Source organism: Rissa tridactyla, chromosome 1, assembly GCF_028500815.1.
Source record: "Rissa tridactyla isolate bRisTri1 chromosome 1, bRisTri1.patW.cur.20221130, whole genome shotgun sequence".
In the NCBI taxonomy this organism is placed as follows: domain Eukaryota; kingdom Metazoa; phylum Chordata; class Aves; order Charadriiformes; family Laridae; genus Rissa; species Rissa tridactyla.
In genome coordinates this window covers 155,567,658-155,587,828 of record NC_071466.1, presented here as the reverse complement: position 1 = coordinate 155,587,828, position 20,171 = coordinate 155,567,658, and the positions used below count along the sequence as shown (strand labels likewise).

The following is a 20,171-nucleotide window of genomic DNA, read 5'->3' as shown; positions in this document are numbered from 1 at the left end:
TGAAATTGATGTTGACAGAGTACAGATAGCTGAATGCCTTACTTTTCTTTAAGTTGTTTACCATAACAGCTATAAATCTGCTTTCCACTTTCTGGCTGATAGCCAAGGCAGAAGTAATAGAGTTCTTTCTTTTTTCTCTTCTTGTTACAGCTCTTTCCTTTTTTTTCCCCTTTACTTCCATCCTTGCTTGCCCCTGGATTGAGAAGCAGAATCTGCTCTGAGAAGTAAAGCAGCTCTGCAGCAAAGAAGGCAGGGGAACATATCAAGACAGTCACGTCTTGTACCCTTCTTTTCTGTTTGGCTGGGTAAAAGAAAATGACATTTGATAATTTGATCTTTAGGGCCTACTGCTTTCCTGCAAGTGTCAGGCATGTGGTAACTGCACCTGGTAGACAGTGGAGCTGACGATGCCCCTGTAGAGGGTAAATATTCCTCTCTTTAGCTTTATGGAGTGGAAATAGCAGACCCATGGCCCCCAGTGACATTAAAGGCACTGGAAGAGGGCCTAGCTGGGTCTATTAGTGGGATATAGGAAGATTGACAGCCTGTATTCTTCTGGGCTTGCTTTAAGCACTGTTATAAATATAGGGTGAATATCCTCTGGCACGGCAGGCTTCCAGTCCAATAAAGGTTGGAAAAGAATCGAAGCCTGCAGTTTTAGGTAATATATATGTCTATATTTGTGTGTGCTTGTTACTTATTTGTAGGAGTTGAAGCAAGACAAAAAAATAAAACATCCTGGTCCTAGTTTTCTGAGCATTGCACAGGCATAGCGAGCCTATGTCCATGTGCTCTGTCCCTGCCATAAGGAGCTGCCATCTGCTCGGAGAGGAGGCTGGTTCTTAATGTGCTCTCACTCAGTACCAAGCTGTCTTATTAAAGCCAAAGCTAATAAGCTTCAGGGCATGGGTACGAAACACAGTCCTGTACATATGTAACACACACATTGGAATACACAGTGTGTCCAAGCTTTCACACTAGGACATCTCATAATATGCATCCAGACTGTATTTATTGATATCCATATTCTGGTTTACCAGGCTTGCAAAGAGAATAGAAATGTAGTTTGGTAAAATAACTGCTCTAGGCTATCACAAAGAAGTACTACTTTGCCTGAGTTGACAGTGTGAAACTCCAAAAAGTCAAGCCTTTCCTAACTTTCCGTCATTCTTCAGATATGTGCATGTTCGGATTTCAGCTGTGGCTGGAAACTGGAAATTGTCAAAATATCATGCAACAAAAAGCTAGAGGCAAAACATAGTCATGTGAAAACAGGTCATCTTTTGAGGTTTGCAATTTAGTATTTTAGACCCACAAAGTTCAGGGTATTTGAATAACGCTGGAAGCAATAGTTTGGCATAAGCCTTCACTTAACTCCTTGAACAAAAAGTGAGGTTGAGGTTTTTCACTAGGGCTGCTTGAAAAATATATTGGTGAACTGTTTTTGCTTGGTGGAGGTGTGCATGAAAGAAGTTTATTTCTTCTGGAAAAAGTTGCCTGAAACAGAAAGTACCTGTGAATGTGTGCTGGGTTTAGTGTGCTTGGGCTGGGGCAGTGTGAGCACGTTCCCCGGGTTGTGCATCTTGGCGTGGCTGCTCTGCACGGAGCAGCCCTTGCCCTTTCATGTCTAGGATGTGCGTCCTAGCCCCCTGGCCGTGGGCTTATATGTCAGGGTGTAGAAGGTACTGTCTCTTCTTAAAATGCCTGCCAAAGAATTTCTCAGGTAAGAGGAGAAACTTCTGAAAGCTTAAAAGCATTCAAATGGGGAGGGAGAAAAGTTGTCCTTGCTTGCCTATTGCTCCTCTGCACTGGGAAAGGAGCACTAAGCCCCACAGCTTTGTCTTGGTAGCTGAGACTGAGCGAGCGTTTAGCAGTTCTGGCACAGAGGTGCGTGCAGGGGAGGGAAATACATGAGGAGTGGGGCCGTAACACATAGCCTTGCTGAGGTTCCTGGCAGTGTTTATGCCCATGGGCCAGCAGGGACAGATGGGCCTGGTGAATTATGCCAACAGCTGAAATCAGAGAGCCAGAGGTGGCCCGGAGCCAGTGTAACCCTGACTCCTAAATTGTTGTTTCTGTGCCAGGTGCCTAAAAGTGCAGCACAAAACCATATCTGAAACTCCCATCGCAAGTTTTATTCTCCATTAATTACTCTATAGCAGGAGTGTAAAGGGCTCAGCAATTCTGCTCTGTGTAGGACCTGTGTGTTAGACACATTAACTGAAGTGATTTTTTTTTTTAATTGTTTTTTCTTTTTAAAGATGGCAAGCAAGTGAATGTTGCTTAGTGCTTAGCGCTTGTGAAAAGCAGGCCACATATTTATGAATGTAATTGCAAGAACCTGTTTTGGAGGGATTCCTGTGTTTCTGTCTCTTCTCCCAAAACCACTGAAGGCTAATTATCAGGAGTCACTGGTTTGTTTTGTGGTAACAAACACACCACTTAGTGTGGCTTCTAGATTGTTTAGAAACCCAAACTGGCCTACAATTATTTGGGTGATGTCTTGAGATACCAAGCAGCTGATGTACTTCATCTCCCCTTAGCCTGAAGGCCAAGTGGGGCTTGTGACTTCTGATTCAGGGTATGTATACCCAATGTGCTTGCAGTATGGCTTTGCGGTTATCAAAATAATTCCTTTTTCTGGGTTAAATAAAAAGTTAAGGTCATAGCAAAATGATCTCTGTTTTAATCTTTTTCTGGAAAAAGCAAAAGTACACAGATCTGTTGTTGAGGAAAGAGGTCAGATGATTTTTTTACCTGATTGTGCCTAACATATATTTCCACTTTTCATGCAGGTTATTAAGGCAGTGTGTACACCCAGCCCCTTTAGTGCCTGTCCCAGGTCTTTTTAATGAAGAGCTGCTTCAAACAGCATCCAGTCCTTTGACATCCAGTCTGTTGTTTCACCAAAGTATTACATGGAGTGGCTAGATCTCGCTTTCTTTTACAGTTAGAGCTACACCAGCTACTGCCCTTCCTTTGCCTTTTGCCCTGCCGATTCGTTAAGAAATTCACAGGTAGGTCAGTGAGGATTTTGAAGATTTAATTCAAATCTTGAAATGGAAGAACAGCATTTCAAAGAAGCTTGGATCAGACCCTTTTCAAAATGAATGTCACATTTCCTGGAGATACTTTGGTGTCACATGGTGATAAGAGAAAGAGAGGCCAAGTTTTTTTAAAAAAAAACAACCTAACAAACAATACATAATCACCCTACAGTGATACTTCTGGTCATTTGGAAATACTTTCTTCTTCAAGGAAATAACAATCCAGCTTTCTTAAGTCATGTTTTGACCTTGATTCCAAGGTAGACCTGTCTTTTTCAAGATGAATGTGTTAGAACATCTCTCTCTTCTTCTTCTTCTTTTTTTAAATCAAGGTTAAGCATGTTTGGGGTTACATCTGACTTTGCAATAAAATCTATTCCCGTGTTAAGCAGCAATTCCCAGCCAGCTCCTCTGGGTGTCAGTACAACTTCAGGTATAGCTGCGCTGTGGTATTCCAAGCCTTCATTCAAAGCATTCTACAGTGGACAGAGAAATGGTAAGAGATAAAAAGTTAGACAGTAATGAGGAAAAAATATGGAACAATGTAAGGGACACAGACGTGCCTGAGACACAGCAAGGAATACATCTGAGCTGCCCTTACTTTTCTAAGAAGCCCCAAGCTACATTCCTGTATGTTGGAATGCTCGTGAACAGCCTGAGGCGTTGTTTTTTGCGCAGGTAGAGACTGATGCTGCAGAAGGAAGTTATAGAGATGCTAGAAAAAGTACCGAACTTTGCTTTTAGTAGCATTAGAAAAAATTAGGTTCTCCAGGTTGCTGTTCTGGATTAACAGGACATGTCCGAACGGATTTCTGCAAAATAAGAAATAACTTGAATGGAATTTTTTGTATTCAGGGAGCATTGCTGGTCAGCATTTTCCCATGCGTCTGAGACAGTGTGGCCATTGTCTATGAGAAATATTTGAGAGGAAAGAATGACAGGAAATCTGGGATAGTAAAAGCAGAAAGCTTTGTAGCGAGACTCATAGAATTGCAGAAAAATTTAGGTTGACAAGGACCTCTGAAGGTCACCCAATCCAAACCCCTGTTCCAAATAGGGCCAGTTAGATGAAGTTGTTCAGAGGCTTGTCCAGATGAGTTTTGAATATCTGCAAAACTGCAGATTCAATAATCTCTCTGTACAACCTGTTCCCCCGTTTGGTTATCCAAACAGTGAAAAAGTTTTTCCTAATATCCAATCTGAATTTCTCACATCCCAACTTGTGACTGTTGCTTCTTCTCCTCTTTCTTCAAGCAGACTCTGGACTCTACCCATTAGGTTGCTGAAGGCAGCAATAAGATTTTTCCCTGAGCCTTCTTTTCTTACTGAATGAACCCAGCTCCCTCAGCCTCTCCTCACATGCCCTCACCACCTCCATGGCCCTTTGGGGAACTCAATCCAGTTTGTCAACGTCTGTCTTGTTCTCAACTCTCACAAGTACTGAGTAGAGGGTAAAAAAATCACTTTGATGTACCTTATGGCTGTGCTCTTGCAAACACAGCCCAGTATGTCACTGGCCTTTGCTGTCGCAGGGAACTCTGCTGACTGACATTCAACTTGTGCAACTTTGTGCAAAACTGTTTTCCTGCCGTTAGGCCCCCAGCCTGTCTTGTTGCATGGGTTTATTCCTCTTGAGGTGCACGACTTTGCATTTGCCTTTGTTGAACTTGCTAGGCTGCTGGTAGTTCATTTTCCCAGCCTGTAATGTCACTGAATTGGGCACATTTAGGGTCAAAGTAGAAGTATGGGGAAGCTCTCAGTAATTCTTAGGCTTTTATTTTTCATCAAGTTCCATGGCAGAAAATGGTGATGCCCATGCCTGAGCATTATCTTTAACTCTTATTGGGTGCCTCCAAGTAGGAGATGCTGAGGGACCAGGAAAGCAAACAGCTCTGTCTTTCTGCCAGTAAGATACGAGGCACTGTCTGCAGCTGGGGCTGCAGGGCACTTGCCAGTCCCAGAGGTGTTGATGCTGATTGCTGAATGAGGGGGTTTCCTCACCTTTATTTTAAAAATACTTTGTGCTAAAAATTTTCTTCAACTACAATCAGAGCATATATGAATAAATCCCAGTAGGGATGCCACTTTCAGTTCTGAAGAGATGTACACACAAAATGAGAAGGAATGGGTTTAATCCGAAAGCTCTTTCCCTCCCCTCATCGCAGGTAGCTATTGTCAGACTGAATTTGAAAGTTTGCAGAAATACATTGCTTAAGCAGGGGAAAAAGGGAAATGGTCATAAAAACCAGCAGGATTGCTGCACACAGATTGTCATTTGGCCTTTAAATTGTAAATGGCTGGTTTTAAATAGGCCTGGTGCAGATGGTTTCTGCTACAGGTTTATTGATTAAAATAGCTGCTTTACATCAGCTCTGGATTTGTTTCTCTAGAGGCTTTTGTCTTCATGAATAATGTACCCATTTGCTGAAATTTTGTTAGAATTCATCTGCTGGAGGCTGGCTGTGTTTCTCTGGGTTCCTAAGCCTCAGTTGACTAGGCTCAAAATTGTGACAGTCCCTGCCCTTCCCTCCTTAGAAATGAATATTCCTTCTTCCACCCTTCCAGTGCTGAACAAATCTAGTGCTTGCACATTGGAGAGTGCACTTGGAAACAGCTGTGAGTGTTTGGCTGTTTGGAGAAGGCTTGTACAATACTGAAGGCTGTATTGGCTATCCTGGGGATTAGATTTTTGCCAGCAATTGATCCAAAGCCTGTAAGAGTGAGTGGGAAAATTCCAGTGAGCTTTGGATCAGACCATTGACTCTGAGGCACAGTGCTGTTTTAGGTGGGCATGTCTCATGTCTTCAGTATCGTAAGTCTTCCAATTTGCTGGAAGCATCTAGTGAATGTATGAGTAGGGGTTTTTTTTTACATTATTATTCAGGCTATTTTATGCATTTATAAATACGTATACTTCATTTCCTGGGAGATCCTTGTGTTAAGCACAGAAGGTACTGCTTTGCTTGCATAGGGAGCGGTGGAACAGGCAATGCACAACCTCCCCTTGCAGACTGAGGCTTCCAAGTGCTGTTATCTCTTCTGAGTAGAGCTTGCCATCCTGCAACAGGAGAACACTACTGTAGGACCTATAGCAAAAGGAGGGGTACAAACAACATGGACAACAAATGGAGGTGATAACATACCTCCCCTCCTCCTGCCTTCTCATCCCCTTCCCTATCGTCATAGTAATATTTGTCTTCCCTTTAACTGGCCACTACAGCAATAGCTTTTCATGAAGCACCTGTAAACCAGGGCAGGGGAAAAGTCAGATTAATGCCTTTGGTGAAAATACTTGAACTTGGGCTCCCCTTTCACACTTACGCATGGGAAAAGGGCATTGTTGGTAGAAGAGCTAATTTAATCTCACAATTCTGGAAATATAGCCAGTCATAGACAATCTGGCCTGTCTTTACTCATTTGGTGGGGGGTGGGTGATGAACCTTTCTACAATTTTACACCAAGATGAAACAAGTAACAGTTAATATGAAAAACAAGCAATTCCATTCTGAAACGGTCAAGAACAGGATATTGCAGTGCCTGAACCTTTTTCTGAAGGTTTTCAGGGTATGATTTGTTTTGTTATGTTTAACCAAATTTAAATCTCTTCAAGATTTCATTTGGCAAAGTGTTTTGACCCCAGTGGGACCACAGATCTTAACAGCACGTTAGTTCTTCTGAAGTATCTCTGACTTGCCTCTATTTTTTTTTTAAGGCATAGAAGTTGTGGGAATGATAACTTGCTTCTTTATGACAGTCAAACACACAGCTAGAATCACTCTGAGGGCAGCTGACAGGCACTAGATAAATGGTTACTGTGTGGATGTTAGCAGCTGAGAATCCTCCCTTCTCAGGACACTTGTCTGGTGACCAGTGCTGCCACAGTATATCCCTCACACTTCTTACAGACCTGAGAGAAAGATGTGTGACCGGAAATATGAGCATCCACTGGATTTTTTTGCTGTCAGGAAAAGTCCCCTGTGGCTCTGGAGTGAGTGTATGTGCTTTAGAGCAGGTCATTAGACTTTCTTTCTTTCCTCCCTTAAAGGCTCCCATAAGCACGGGGTAGACCAGACAATGCATAAAATGCCCAACACTATTAGTGTGGACTTTTCAGCAGCCTCACTTCCTTACATTATACTCACAAGCAAGACTCCCCTTGGTGTAGTTAGGCCAGTACTTGAATGGTTTGGAAAATCCCTCCCCCTGCTAAAACATATGGCCTGAAATTGTAGGAGAATGTTGAAAGTCCTCTCCATTCTTTGCCGAAATACTTTACATCAGTAGTGGAACAAAGGAAGCCTAGCTTATTGGGGTTGAACCTTTGGTGGAAGCTCTCATTGAGGCTTTCCTGTGGTTGAGATATTCAAAACCTCTTTCTGTGGCTTTGCAGCTACATCAGAAAGTTTGGGCTTATGCTCTTTCTTTTCCTTGTGAAAGCAGGAACTGGCTCTCCAAACCCTCTGTTAACGATGGGCGAAATGAGCCAATAAGCTCAAACTTTATTGGGCTGAGGCAGTGAGGTGCATGTGTACACATCAAGATGCTGTGATTATATAAACCTTATTTTCTCAGGATACCACGCTAGACAGTTTCAAAAGATGCTTGATGAAGCCTTTCAAATGAAAACACCGCTAGTGGCAACGCTAGTTCCTTAAAGCATCAACAACGGGAGAGACACTATTACAATACCACCACCTTCTCGATTAAAACATTGAAGGGAGAGATGAAAAATATGTTTATGCATATTCAGTTTGCCAAAAATTAGTATGTATTTTTCAAAATACTATTGCCATGTGCCTTTGTTGCATGCCTTGAACGCAGTGGTTGAACAGTAAGAAATCTAACAGGTACTAATGACATCTGCCATAAAGAACAGCCAAATTATAGGATAATCTGTATGGTTTATTTTATTGTTTCAAATAAAGATCTGGAAGGTGATGAAACTGTGCAATTAAGAAACAAAACAACGGAATAAATTCTACTGAAGCTGTGGGATACTGCATTAGCAATGGATGGAGAGTCAGGATGTGTGAGCTAAGGAACCTGGCATGACTCCTCCACGTAAAAATATTTTTAAGTACCTAAAATTTTGCACCTCTTGATATGACCCATTCTGCACTGTTTAACCTTGTAGGAAACACTGTGTGTCGAGTTTTGACCTTCAGAAGGGCTACTACTGGGGGGTTTTGGGGAAGGCCTGTAACTAACAGGTCAAAGCAGCGGGACAGAGTCCTAGTGATGCCTCCTAATCTTCTGAGTAACCTGCATTCCTACTGTATTTCTACAGACATGGTTGAAGCGCAAGGGCAGAGCTGGCCTGGTTGGCAGCAGAACAGGATACATGCCTAGGATGTTCAGCAACAATCAGAGGATTTAATGGGAGTAGAGGATTAATTAATTCTGATCCATACAGACACATTGGCTTCTTGCACAGTCAGAATCTTAATTAGGCGATCACATTTTTTCCTTTCACAGTGACCATTGCTCCAGCTGTGCTGTAACTCTTTCCTCTCTTTCTTTGCAAATCTCTTTTTTAAAAATAAAAATTTGCGTACCTCATTAGGAAAGTTTCCTTCTTTTCTTTTCATCTTTCCCATTTGCATCTATATATTTGCATATCTGCTTCTGATGTCCTATAATTCCTCAACCTTAATTTTTAAACCCATTATGGAATGAGATCATGACTCCTTCCTCAGCTCCTTTATTCCTCTAAATCCAGGGTTTCTAACTCTTCTTTCCCCCTCCTCCAGCCCCTGCTGACTCAGTTAAATATACATGTGCTCTTTTCCTCTTTGTTCCTTCTTTTCCCTTCACCCCTCTGTGGCTGCTTTTCTTATGTCAGCTTTCATCTGTTTGCTGGCAACACTAACATTTTTAAATCTTTAGTAATTTGCTATTTTTTTGTAGCTTGGTGCAAAATTAAATATATCCTGTAAAGGAAGCATGACTTGTTCCATTCACTGCAGGAACAAACTCCTTGTTATGTTGGGGGGGAAGGCTATATATGCAGTTGAAAATCTTTGTTGGGGAAGTGCTGAGGCAATGGTCCAATCCACTTTGTGCTGTCAATCTGATCTAAATAACTTAGGCACATCCCAGATTTGGCTGTACAGTTAGCCCCAGTTTTGCTAATCCAAGCTGCTGCGGCAAAGGGAAAAATGTAGAGCCAATACTTTACATGTCTTTTTGTTGCTTTGTTGTGGGTGCTGAATAAAATGATGGGTGTGATCCTGAGTGATGGGAGCTGTGTCACAAATCTATGGAATTCAGTGGGGACCTTCTGTTCATCATCAGGGGCACGGAGAGGTCTCTCATATTTTATAACCCCTGATGTATTATCAGAGACTTAAGCCATTGGTTAGGGTATCCTGTAACTCTTGTGTTGCTGCTGTTACATTACTTTTTACTGTACTTACATCTGTCCAGACTTTTTTCTTTTTTTTTTTTGTCTGCTTATGCTGCTTTTATGCTCTCCACCACAATGGCCACCTTAATGACTGCAAGGTCCTCTGAAGCTATAATTTCCTCAACCACCCCTAGCTGTGAGGTTTCCTCCTGGGCCACACTTAATTATGATCCCTTCAATAAACTCTGAAGGATCAGGACTTTCTGTCAGCTATTTCCAACAGTAACAGCAGTAGATAAGTTCTTTGCCAAGTACCTGCAGAAACTCTTGGCATGAGTGCTTAACAGTGCAGCTGCCTTATGGACATGACTCCATAAGGCCACTCTGGTCTGCCGAACCTGCTCTCTGTCTCTGCCCTTTTCTGCGCTTTTCTTGTGAGATGCCTTCCAGCCCTCCCTTCTAAGTTAGCCCAAGAATAAAGCCTTCCAATTCCTACATACTCTATTCCCCACAGTGACACCAAACCTTATTCGTGGCCTTTCCATACCAAAGATTGATTGGACTTTGTTGTTTTATTCCAGGTCACCAGTCTCTTCAGAAGATCAAGGTAAGATGTGTTTTATAGATACTAATGGCATGTTAAAAATGAGACCAAAGACTAGCTGTCAGCTGTGTTTAACGCAGTTGTGGTGGTGAAAAAGGACACTGATAATGCTCAAACTTTGTTCGCCCCTAGACATCAAGTGTTTGTTCATTTAGTTTGGACTGACAGAAGTTAAGCCTGTCTTATTTGTAAAACGAATCTTGCTACAGCAAACTGAACTATTGCAAGTGTTTGCAATTTATTCACAGAACTGCATAGGGATTCACCTATGAAAAATTCAGTGTGGGCTTAATGGGTGATATATGGTATTCATGCAGATGAGCTGATTTCTTATGACTCTTACAGGACAGCGCCTTGTAGCAGATTGTGTTTGAAGGCTTGAACCCAAGTTAACTTGGTGTTGTGGTTTGAGCCGGGTTGGCCAATGACAAGATGACAGATGCTCTCCCCCACCTCTCACTCTGAGGGGAAGAAGAGAGATAGAGATTTATGAGTTTAGGAAAAAAACTAAACTACTGTAATGAAAAATTAATACTAAAATAAAAAAAGGATATCGTGAAATAGATACAATATATATAAACATACACAAAACTGTATCAAGCTCTCAGGGAGATGTCACTGGCAGGCACTGGGAAATTTCCAGAATGAACTCGGTGACAAATGGAAACTGGAACATACTGATTTGGATCAAAAAGCCGATGAGCTGACAGGGTCCTCCTCAGACATCAGTCATTGAAGAAGCAGTCCATTGAAGAAGAGCCCACTGGAGAAGACTCTAAGAAGAAAGGCCCTTGGAGAGGAGCCAACCTGATCCCATTGATCCCTCACCTTTTATAGTGAGCACGGCAGACGGGATGGAACACCCGATTGGTCAGTTTGGGTCACCCGACCTGCCCACAGGGGTAACCCTTCCACAGGGTAAACAACCGAGTCAGCTGACACTGGTTGCCACAGCAACAAGTGTAAACAGAGCCTCTCACTGAACAGAAAGTTGGCTCTGTTTTACCCCAAACCAGGACACTTGAGTAAACGCTAAAATCAGTTTGGTAGCATGGTATGGAATTTAGTGCCGCTAGGAGCTTCTACATATAAAAATCTCATGGCTTGGGAAGCAAGAGTTGCAGGTTATGGTAATATGCTTGCTCTGAAGGAGACTCAAGGATCTGATCTTTGCCTATGGACTAAAGAGGGAGTTTGCAGTAACTCTCTGGTTAATAACTATGACCTACTTCGGTGCTTAGAGCTAGGTGGTGTAAATATCCTCCAGAGTACAGTAAAAGTATGGTTGCATTGGTACTGAAATTCAGAAGCATACTGCAAGTGAGGTGGTAATTGCACTGGTAGAGTTGCACAAGGAAAGGAAAAAAAAAAAGATTAGACTGTAGCTGAGTGGAAAAGTTCATCATGTAGCTCTGAATCTAGAATATAATTTTGGACCAAAAAAGAAAAAAAAAATCTATTTTCTCCTAGCATTTAATTTGTATGCAATTACACAATTAGTAAAATTTCTGGCCAATACAATAAGTATTATTCAAGAAGGATCCAGTTAGGGAATAGTAAGGACTATTGCAAATAGAGATGTAAGGAGGTCTGAGCCTGGAAGTATGTTGCTGAAGTACGTGCACTTGGAGCATGGAGTGAAGAGTTAGGTATCAACCTACGTTGTCCTTGGCTCTGGCCAATATCTTTTTAGTCCAGTATAGTGGCTGTCAAACATGTTGTCATTAATAAATTCTCTTCCATCTCCTTGACGTGTCATTTCTTAGTAAAGAAAGTTATAAAGCAAGCCACGAAAATGGACAAACCTGTCAGACCAAATATACATCTAGCCCACCTAGTCCATTCCTAGTGTCCTTTAGCGGTGGATCCCCTGACAAATAAGAGCATGAGAATGGTAGAAGTATACAGTTTGAATTTGCTGGTGTACCCTATCAGGTTCCCATGATTTACAGCCTATTGACTTTGTGAACCAGAGGCAGTTTTCTTGTTTAATAGTTCATCTGATTTTTACCATGACCACAGCTTCTTAATATAAAGTACTGGAGACTTGTGAGAAGTTAACAGTATACCCTATTTTTCCAGCGCTCAGGAGAAATTTGAAAACTTTATGGTCTAATATACTATTTCAAGACCTTAAGACCTGAACTTAAGCTGCTTGTCACTGCATAAGCTTGTTAGTGATAGACTACTCTTTTTATTTCCCTTGCATTTATTCTATTGCTCCATTTTTATCTATTAATGGAACAACAGACAGTGTAAATGTATTTCCTTGTATATCTTTAGACTTTAGTATTTCCTGCTGCTGTAACGCTTTCCTTCTTTCCACTGTTTTTATACTATTCTAGTTTTTCACAAAATCTTTCTGTTTGCCATCTACTATCTTTTGCCGGGTCTGGGTCTGGCTTTTCAGGTTTGATGAACATCTCTGAATAGCTTCTTCCTTCCTTTTCTTCCCTTTCTCCCATAAGAAACCTCTGCTGAAATGCAGAGTGAAAGGCCTATGTTCCCTTGACCAATTAGTGACATGATAGTGCTAGTTAGAAGTTTTGTGTGGAGTATCTAACTAGATTTTTCATCCATGTAAATATGTAGGAGTTTTTCTCAAACACAAAAGATTTCACATGCCCCAGTGGCTTCTCAGAAAGAGAGGTCCAATACTTGGATTTCCTCTCTCCCGCTATGCCACATACAGACCATGGTAAGTCACCACAGTACTAGAAAGAAAACATGACGAAAGTGCGGTAGCACAAGCTGTTTTGAGCCTAGGTGTTTCTCAGCCCACTTTATGCATATGTGGAAGCATCTAAAATTAGTCTTGGATCTGAAATCTCTTATCTAAACAAAAAAGGGAGGATCCAGGACAGATCTGAAAACTTATCTCCGAATTGTCTGTCCCTTGTGGTGTTTATGCGGACCTGTCCTGGTATTTTTTCTTGAAGTAGGTATCCAGGAATCAGTTTTGACACTCTTATTTTCATTAATAATCAGTACTCAACTGTGTGGCTATTCAAGATGTTAAACATTTATGTGTAGTTTTATAAGGCACTAATGCTTTGGGGCGCAGAATGGGGTGAGATCCAATTTAGAATAACCTACCCTCACATGTCCTGTGTTTCTGCTACTCTTCCCTGTTATGGGGCACCTTTCTAGTGCTGATTTTCTGGTGACGTGGTGTCTTGGCCACTACTGAGAAAGGTGCTTTTCTTATTTGTGTTGGATCTTTTGTTTTAATTTCCCATTCGGTTCCTGATCTTTGTTTTGTCTTCTTTAATCTTCAGTCCTCATTTTTTCTTCTGCTCTGTGTTTCTTTCCATCATCCTTATCTCCGTTTCCAAATGTCTCTTTCCCCTTGACCATGAGGTTGCATTCTACATAGGTTCTTGCCTTGTGCTCCTCACTTTGATTTCTGAATGTCCTGCTGCTCCTCAGTATGGACTGCCCACTCCAAGCACTAGTTGCATGCAGTAGCTGTAACATCTATCTGGTAGCAACAGAGTTGCTACCAGAATTAGCATCTAATGTGAGTGGCACTTCCATTAATCCCTGACAAGACAATGCATTATGCTGTCTTGAAGAGAGGGTGAGGATAAAGCACCATCTGTCTGGGACTGGGCATCTACTGAACAATTGTAACAGCACACAATGCTCCTTGTTGTGGACACGAGTTAAAGGCACCTTTATCAGTTACAAAACAGAGCCATTTTAATTGGCACAGAAAGGGAAACACTACTGCTAGAAAATCCCAAACTTCAAAAGAAAAAAACAAACCTCTTAAAGATTTTAGAAGATTAGTGTCTTTGTTCTTGGAGGAGGTAGTTAGAAAATATGTAACAAAAGAGTGAAATCCATCTTCTTTCCTTTTCTCTGTCACTCTTTTTTTTAATAAAAAAAAAAAAAATCACAAATAGAGCAGAAAAAAACCCTAATCCCCAAATTCTCTGAGTGACAAAATGGAACAAGCTAAGTAAATACCAAAGCATAGTAGTTTAGACAGGGGATTAGGGTGATGGCTGTGAAGAATGAAATGGAAGGGCTACCTGCTCAGTCAGGTGGGCCCTGATGCAGTTACATGTCTTGCAGCCTTGGAGGACAATGGTCTTTCTTTGGGTGCTAGGACTAGCTGAGAATCAACAACGGGCAAATGACAGGGCCACAGAAGACCTGGTGGATGTCATGAGGGAGGGGACAGGGAGCCCCCCTCTTAGTGAATGGTACCACCTGCTGTATTTTCATTCTATAAAAATCCTGATCTTATGCTCAGGAGGTGTGAAGCTGTTGGAGGCTATTGAAAAAAATCATATCAGGTATGGTTCTGTGATGGGAATGCAGGCTTCTAATGCATCGCCTGGCCAGTACATGGTCATTCCCTGATTATCGTGGGGTGAATGGTTGAGGTTTACCAAACCCTTTCTTCATCCAGCACCTTTCAATACTGTACTGTACACAGTATGTATGCTAGATCATGCCCTATGCACTCTTATTCACAGCTGGCCTGCAGAAATCTGGATACAAACTTTTCTATGCTAATGCATTGAATAATATTCTTATATTTTATATTATCTTTGGTCTAGTTTCATCTGGGTTATCGTTACCATGCTTTGGTTACCCTGTGTAACTGATTTGGCTGTTCTTCATCATCACCTGAGCAACCAGGGGAAATGCTCTTAAAAGATCACAATGAGTTCCATTTCCATTTCAGTCTTCTGGGGAAAAAATAATACCAGCAAACCCTCGAGTAGTGTGTGGACATTGGCATGTTATTTATCTAATGGCAACTTGGAGCTGATGCAGCTCAATACTTGTTTGCCTAACTTCAAACAGAGGAACCTTGCCTTTGATGGAACTACTCAAAGTTTTAAATGGCTATATTAATGCCTCTTAAGTAGCAGTCAACCCCAGTGCTTAGTTGTTATGCATCTGAGTTGCATTCTGATCTGGTGACAGGACGTTCCAAATATTTATGTCTCTGGTCTCTTGCTCTTGTTTCTCTATAAACCCGTGAAACTGGGCTTTTTGCCTTGATTGCTTCTAGCAGACATGCTTTTCTTGCTGCATTAGCATAATTTCTAGCAAGCTTTTCTGTGATTAAACTCAGTTGTTGTTTGTTTTCTCTTTTTTTCATGCAATAGATTCCAAATTCATGAGGGAACAGGGGACAACTGAGAAATTAAGACAAGAGGCAAATATATTCCAAAGAGAAATTTTGGAGACAGTTGGTTATTACAAAGTCATGATATGATACAAAGGGTGAAGATGAAGGGTGATATTTCTGCTTGGAAAGATGAATGGCAACACTCAAAGATCTTTCACATTCTGGCAGATGGTGGTTCCATGACAATATTTAGAGTCGTCCAGTATGGATATCCTATCCTTGGGAGGGATTTTTGCAGAGCCAAGAGTGCATTAGAAGTGAAGCAGGTTTGAATGCTGACCTTCAAATTAGCCTCTATTAGAACAGAGGGATTTTCCACAGGGATTGCTTAGCCCAAGTTCAAACTGGAAGCTTGGGGCAGGAAGGTGTAATTCTGTTTCTAGATATCGGTGTAGATAGAGAGAGCTGCTGTATGAATTACAAGGAAAGTGTGCGTGGAAGGCAGTGGCAGCTCTTGCTTTGCAGTACAGCAGCCGCACAGCAACATGCTTTGCTGTGCAGTATCTGCTGCCGCCTTGTAGGCAAAATGTGCTGTGCGTTATGGTATTTGCTCCAGTGCTGTCTGCTCCATTAAAGAGAGGAGGCCTGAACCCATGCAAAGATGGCTGTAGGATCCCCAGAAAAGGGCTCAAGAGCTGAGAACACTTCCTGGGACTTCCAATACGTGGGATTTCCTGTTGTCCCTGGTGGCCTGTGGGAACATGGACTTCACTCTCCAGCCTCCTTTCTTCTTTCTGGAGCCACCGCCCACTAGTCTTGCTCAGCATAGTCTGCAAAGGGACGTTCTCCTCAAGAGTTTTTTTCAGCATCCTGCCATCCTGAATAGAAGGACGAGCAGGGAACTACAGATGAACCCAAATGTCTCAGTGCTGGTAGAATTTATAAAAAAAAAAAAAAAGGCACCTCTATTTTGTACACTGGATTTCTTCAAAAGAGAGAGTGATGCTTTCGTGCAGCTCCAGCTGAGAAGCTATATTCTTCAGGGTGATGTTGCACCCCTTCACCTAGCAACAAATTGAGATGTCTTGGAATGCTTTCTCTGAACAAATCAAAGACAGTACAGTGAGGGGGCTCCTGACTGCAGGTATTTATTTTGATTAATTAGCCACTTTGAGAAGAAAGCCCTCCTGGATAGTGTTTTGAAAGTATGTTTGTGGCCAGCTGAGCCAACAGTTCCTTGGGGATCTCCTCTGAGTTTGTTCATTTACTTCTCAGCTCAGCAGAGGCTGGTATCAACGCAGAGCCGTCGTACCCATAGCAAGAGAAGGCATTCTGTCAAAGCACATCTCTATGGCTGAGGGAGGTCCTCTCTGCCCCAAACCTTTAAAAGGTGCCTACGTCCCACCTCTCGTTGCATCTAAGCAGGCTGAGGGGTCAGTAGGCAGCTGGGATGAAGAGGTCTGGCAGATGTGGACATCTGAACAAGTAATAGAGGAAAACTGGGGAATGTTTCTTTCCAGATGGCCACTGCCATTATCCCTTTTCCCCTCTGGAGGAAGGAGGAGTAAAGAATGTGTTGTCTGAATCAGGGCACCTATTTTCAAGCAGAAGCCCTGGGTAACCTTGCAACCTACTTTGCTCCTGTTTTGTGTTTCTGATGGGGGCTGCTCATGGTCGGATAAGAGTGGCAACTTGCTAAAGCAAAACAAGAAAACAATTCGCTCCATCTGCTGAAGACTCTGGCCAGCAAATAAATGCTTGAACTGACTTTCAGATTATTTAGTCCTACTGTGAGGCCCTAGCTTGTTGAGGAAGAGCTACTTAGATATTGACAGGCAAAGGCACTGCAGCCAGCCTTGCAGTGGCAAAAAACTGAAGGGAGTGTGGTAGGGGTGCCTGTGATTGTCAAGTCAGGGAAGCGGGGAAACAATGTGGCCTTTTTGTTTTTAAATACAAAATAAATCATTGCTTAATTATTTTACCTAGAATTTTCTTCCTGCCAAAGTAATGCCACTCTATTGATAAAGTGGCTGCATTAGTCAGCCAGTCTTCCTTGCCTTGTGTTCTCGCTTGATCAGAGACATTTTCTTCCATCACATCGCTCCTGAGAATGACACTAATTGTTCCTGTGTTGGCTTAAAAATAAAAATGGTGGAAGAAAAAAGGAAAGAAAAAAAGTGAAGATGTCTACCAGATGGTACTTAGTTTATCTGCAACTGTTCTTTGGGTTTTTAGACCATTTACAGAGGAAGCCCTTTTTCTTTATGGTCATCCCTTTCTTTTGTAAATCTGAGTTAAACGGTCTTGCAGGAAAAGTTTGGCATTAGGGTCTGAATACTTCCACTCCTAACTATCAACTGCACTCTCAGCTCAGCACCAGTGCCACATAAACAATTCAGGGTGGACTCTAATTGGCATCAAAGTACCTTTAAACTAGTCTGACAGTGCAAATGGGGCCTTAAAGGCAGCTTGAGTGTAATTTACATCTGCTTGAAAGCCTCTTTATCCTTCCAGAGTTGTATGAAGGGACTTCTGTGTAAGTGAGAATTTAGCCTTTCTTTCCCTCCAGCAAGCCTGTGTGGTTGTTTTTACTTCCTTTTTCCTCTCTAAACAGTGGTTTGATGCTGTGTGTTGTTTGAATCCAAAATTCTTGAAAGGAAAAGGTTTGTAATGCATATTTATAACCACCTGAGTAATGGATGATTTTTTTTGCATGTTAAAATTTTTGTCTTCTTCCTAAATTAGGCAAACAGATGCAGGCAAAACTGTGTCAGTTCTCTCCTTTGAATCCTCATGGGATAAGGTGCTTTTGTAACTAAAGGACAGCCCACAATGTTTAGAAGGGTTTTCTACCTCTTTATGCGATCCTAGAAATAGATGTTATTGAGGTATGACTTATTCAGAGGGCCAGCTTGCTTCAAAAGTGTCTCTCAAACCACAGGAGAATGTGTGCTTCTGCACATGTTTTCCTGTACAGCTGGATTAGCTCGAGATGCTGTGTGAAGGCCTTCATAATATTCCCCTTGCTGGATAGTCATCAGACGTCTGTGTCTGGCTGCTGTTCAGCCGATCTGCTTTCGAGCTTTTGGTTGCAGCAGGTTGCCGCACTGCCGGTTTTCTTGGTCTCTTGGGAGCGTTTTGAGCTCTCAGGCTCTGTATTTGGTTTTCTTTCATGGAAGCAGTGCCTCACAGCACTGCTGCTGTGAGCTACCTAGACTGGTGCCGTTGCTCTAGGATTCCCTAAGAAGCCTAAGCCTTTCCCAAAGCTGAATTCCTGTGGGGACATCTTGTTTACCACCTGTTTCTTTGGGATAGTGGCAGTAAGCAAACACATTTTGGAAAAATTTTAAAAATCAATGACTCTTTGCTTTAGCCAGCACAAGAGGGACTATGTTCTAGGCAGGAAGCCTCTAAACCGCAAGTCTTTTTGTTGTCATGTTTCCATCATGGTTTGTATACAGCCTTTGGGCTGAGGCAGAACTCCTCTAGCAATTCCAGGAACCTTTCTCCATTCCCAAGCCAGACAGCTCTTTCAGGGGCAGACAACCAGCATCTTCTTTCTCATGGCTGATGATAGATTAGAAAGAGATGTTGCTAACATATAGGGCTAGACTTTCTAAAAGGGCTAGTGAGAGCCTTTTTTTTCTCTTTTTAAGCTATAATTGCATTTATAAGTTGCTGTCTCTTCAGGTTTACAGTCAATTAAATTCCCCATCAAAATGCCCCTTGTTTAGTTGTAATGCAGCCTCTTTCTAGAGCATTGAAATGTGAAACTGGTTCTCCTAGTTTGTTAGCCATCTTTTTGCTGAAGATGTTCCATATTGATTGCTCAGACCCAAAGTATAAAAATTGTGCAAAAATATTCTTCTGTTTGCTGCAAGCCTTTTTATCGTCTACCATATCTCAGCTTTAGTTCAATGTGGAGGTAGAAATCATCATAAAAAGAAGACAAGATGGAGGTTAGCATCTGACACACATATAGCCACGAGTCTTACCATCAAACAGCACTACTAAGCTTTATGATCAGGCAGGTTCCCCATCAGTATAGATGGTAAATAGACATGAAATGGACATTTTTTTGGCTGAACACAGCTTCTCCTGTGCACAGCTGTAAGGAAAAATTCGGTCCTGATGGTTATGTTAGGACCAAATATTTGTGTCCTTATCTTGGCATAAGTTGTTCACTGTTATAATAACAGGCTGCAAAGGGCCTGAGTGTCCTTATGCTGTCCTTAAGCCTGGTGCAGCTTATTTTGGCCCAATCAGTTAGCCAATAGTCAGGGACCTTTGCCCCATTCTATCAGGAGAAAAATCTGGTTGTCAGAGTCAGACAGCTCTTTGATGTAAAGTCCTTTTTCAGTGAACACAGAAGTAGTTATTTTCTTGCGCAGAAGTTCCAGCAAGTGTACATAGTGGACATTTTGCTTTTGCTGCTTTTATTTTTTCTAGCTTTTTTTGCTTCTCTTGTACCCACACAAAGCTTTAACGATTTATTTCTGTGTTTTTTTGCCAGCATCTAGGAGACCCCTCAACCCACAAGGCTTAACTTGCGTTTACTGTTTGTCATGGTCTTCAGTAGTTGCTTCCAGTACTTGCAGGTGCATAAAATAGATGAAGAAATATTTAATTGCTCCTTCCACTCAGCTTAGCTTCAAAGAGGAATGTTTAAGCATCATCAGCTTTCGTGAGACTTGAGATTGTCAGTAGATCAAAGACCTGCGTGCTGATAGTCATTCCAACAAAGCGTTATTAATTTTGTAATTTAATTTCTCAGTTATGTAGACAGTTTGTCACATGTATTTTAAAGTTGGTTTTGGTTTGGTTTTTTTGTAACTTTAAAAGTAGATAAAATATTGGGAAGAAGTAAAGGGTTTGCAAAAGCTCAAATGCAGAAATTTGCTGTCTGTCTTCACCATAGATCCCTACAACTTTTCTATAGCACTGGCAGACCCTTCAGAAATGTCAAGTATATGTGCTGCTCTAGATCTTAGATGCTTGTTTTTCACAGTCATCTTGGAAGGGGAGTAGTTCACAAGCCAAATCCCCGTGGTGCCCTCCACCCCTTTCATCTGCAGGGGCTGA

General features: G+C 41.8%; 1 protein-coding gene across 4 annotated transcripts in view; it reads left to right on the top strand.

Annotated features, from left to right (window-relative positions):
• Window positions 1-20,171, top strand: part of DGKI (diacylglycerol kinase iota) — a 110,631-nt gene that overhangs the window by 72,081 nt on the left and 18,379 nt on the right. For all 4 annotated transcript variants that reach the window (XM_054211178.1, XM_054211163.1, XM_054211161.1 and 1 more), the window contains one exon: window positions 9,975-10,000. In XM_054211178.1, coding sequence (XP_054067153.1) covers window positions 9,975-10,000 — 26 coding nt within the window. The remainder of the gene's footprint in view (window positions 1-9,974; window positions 10,001-20,171) is intronic.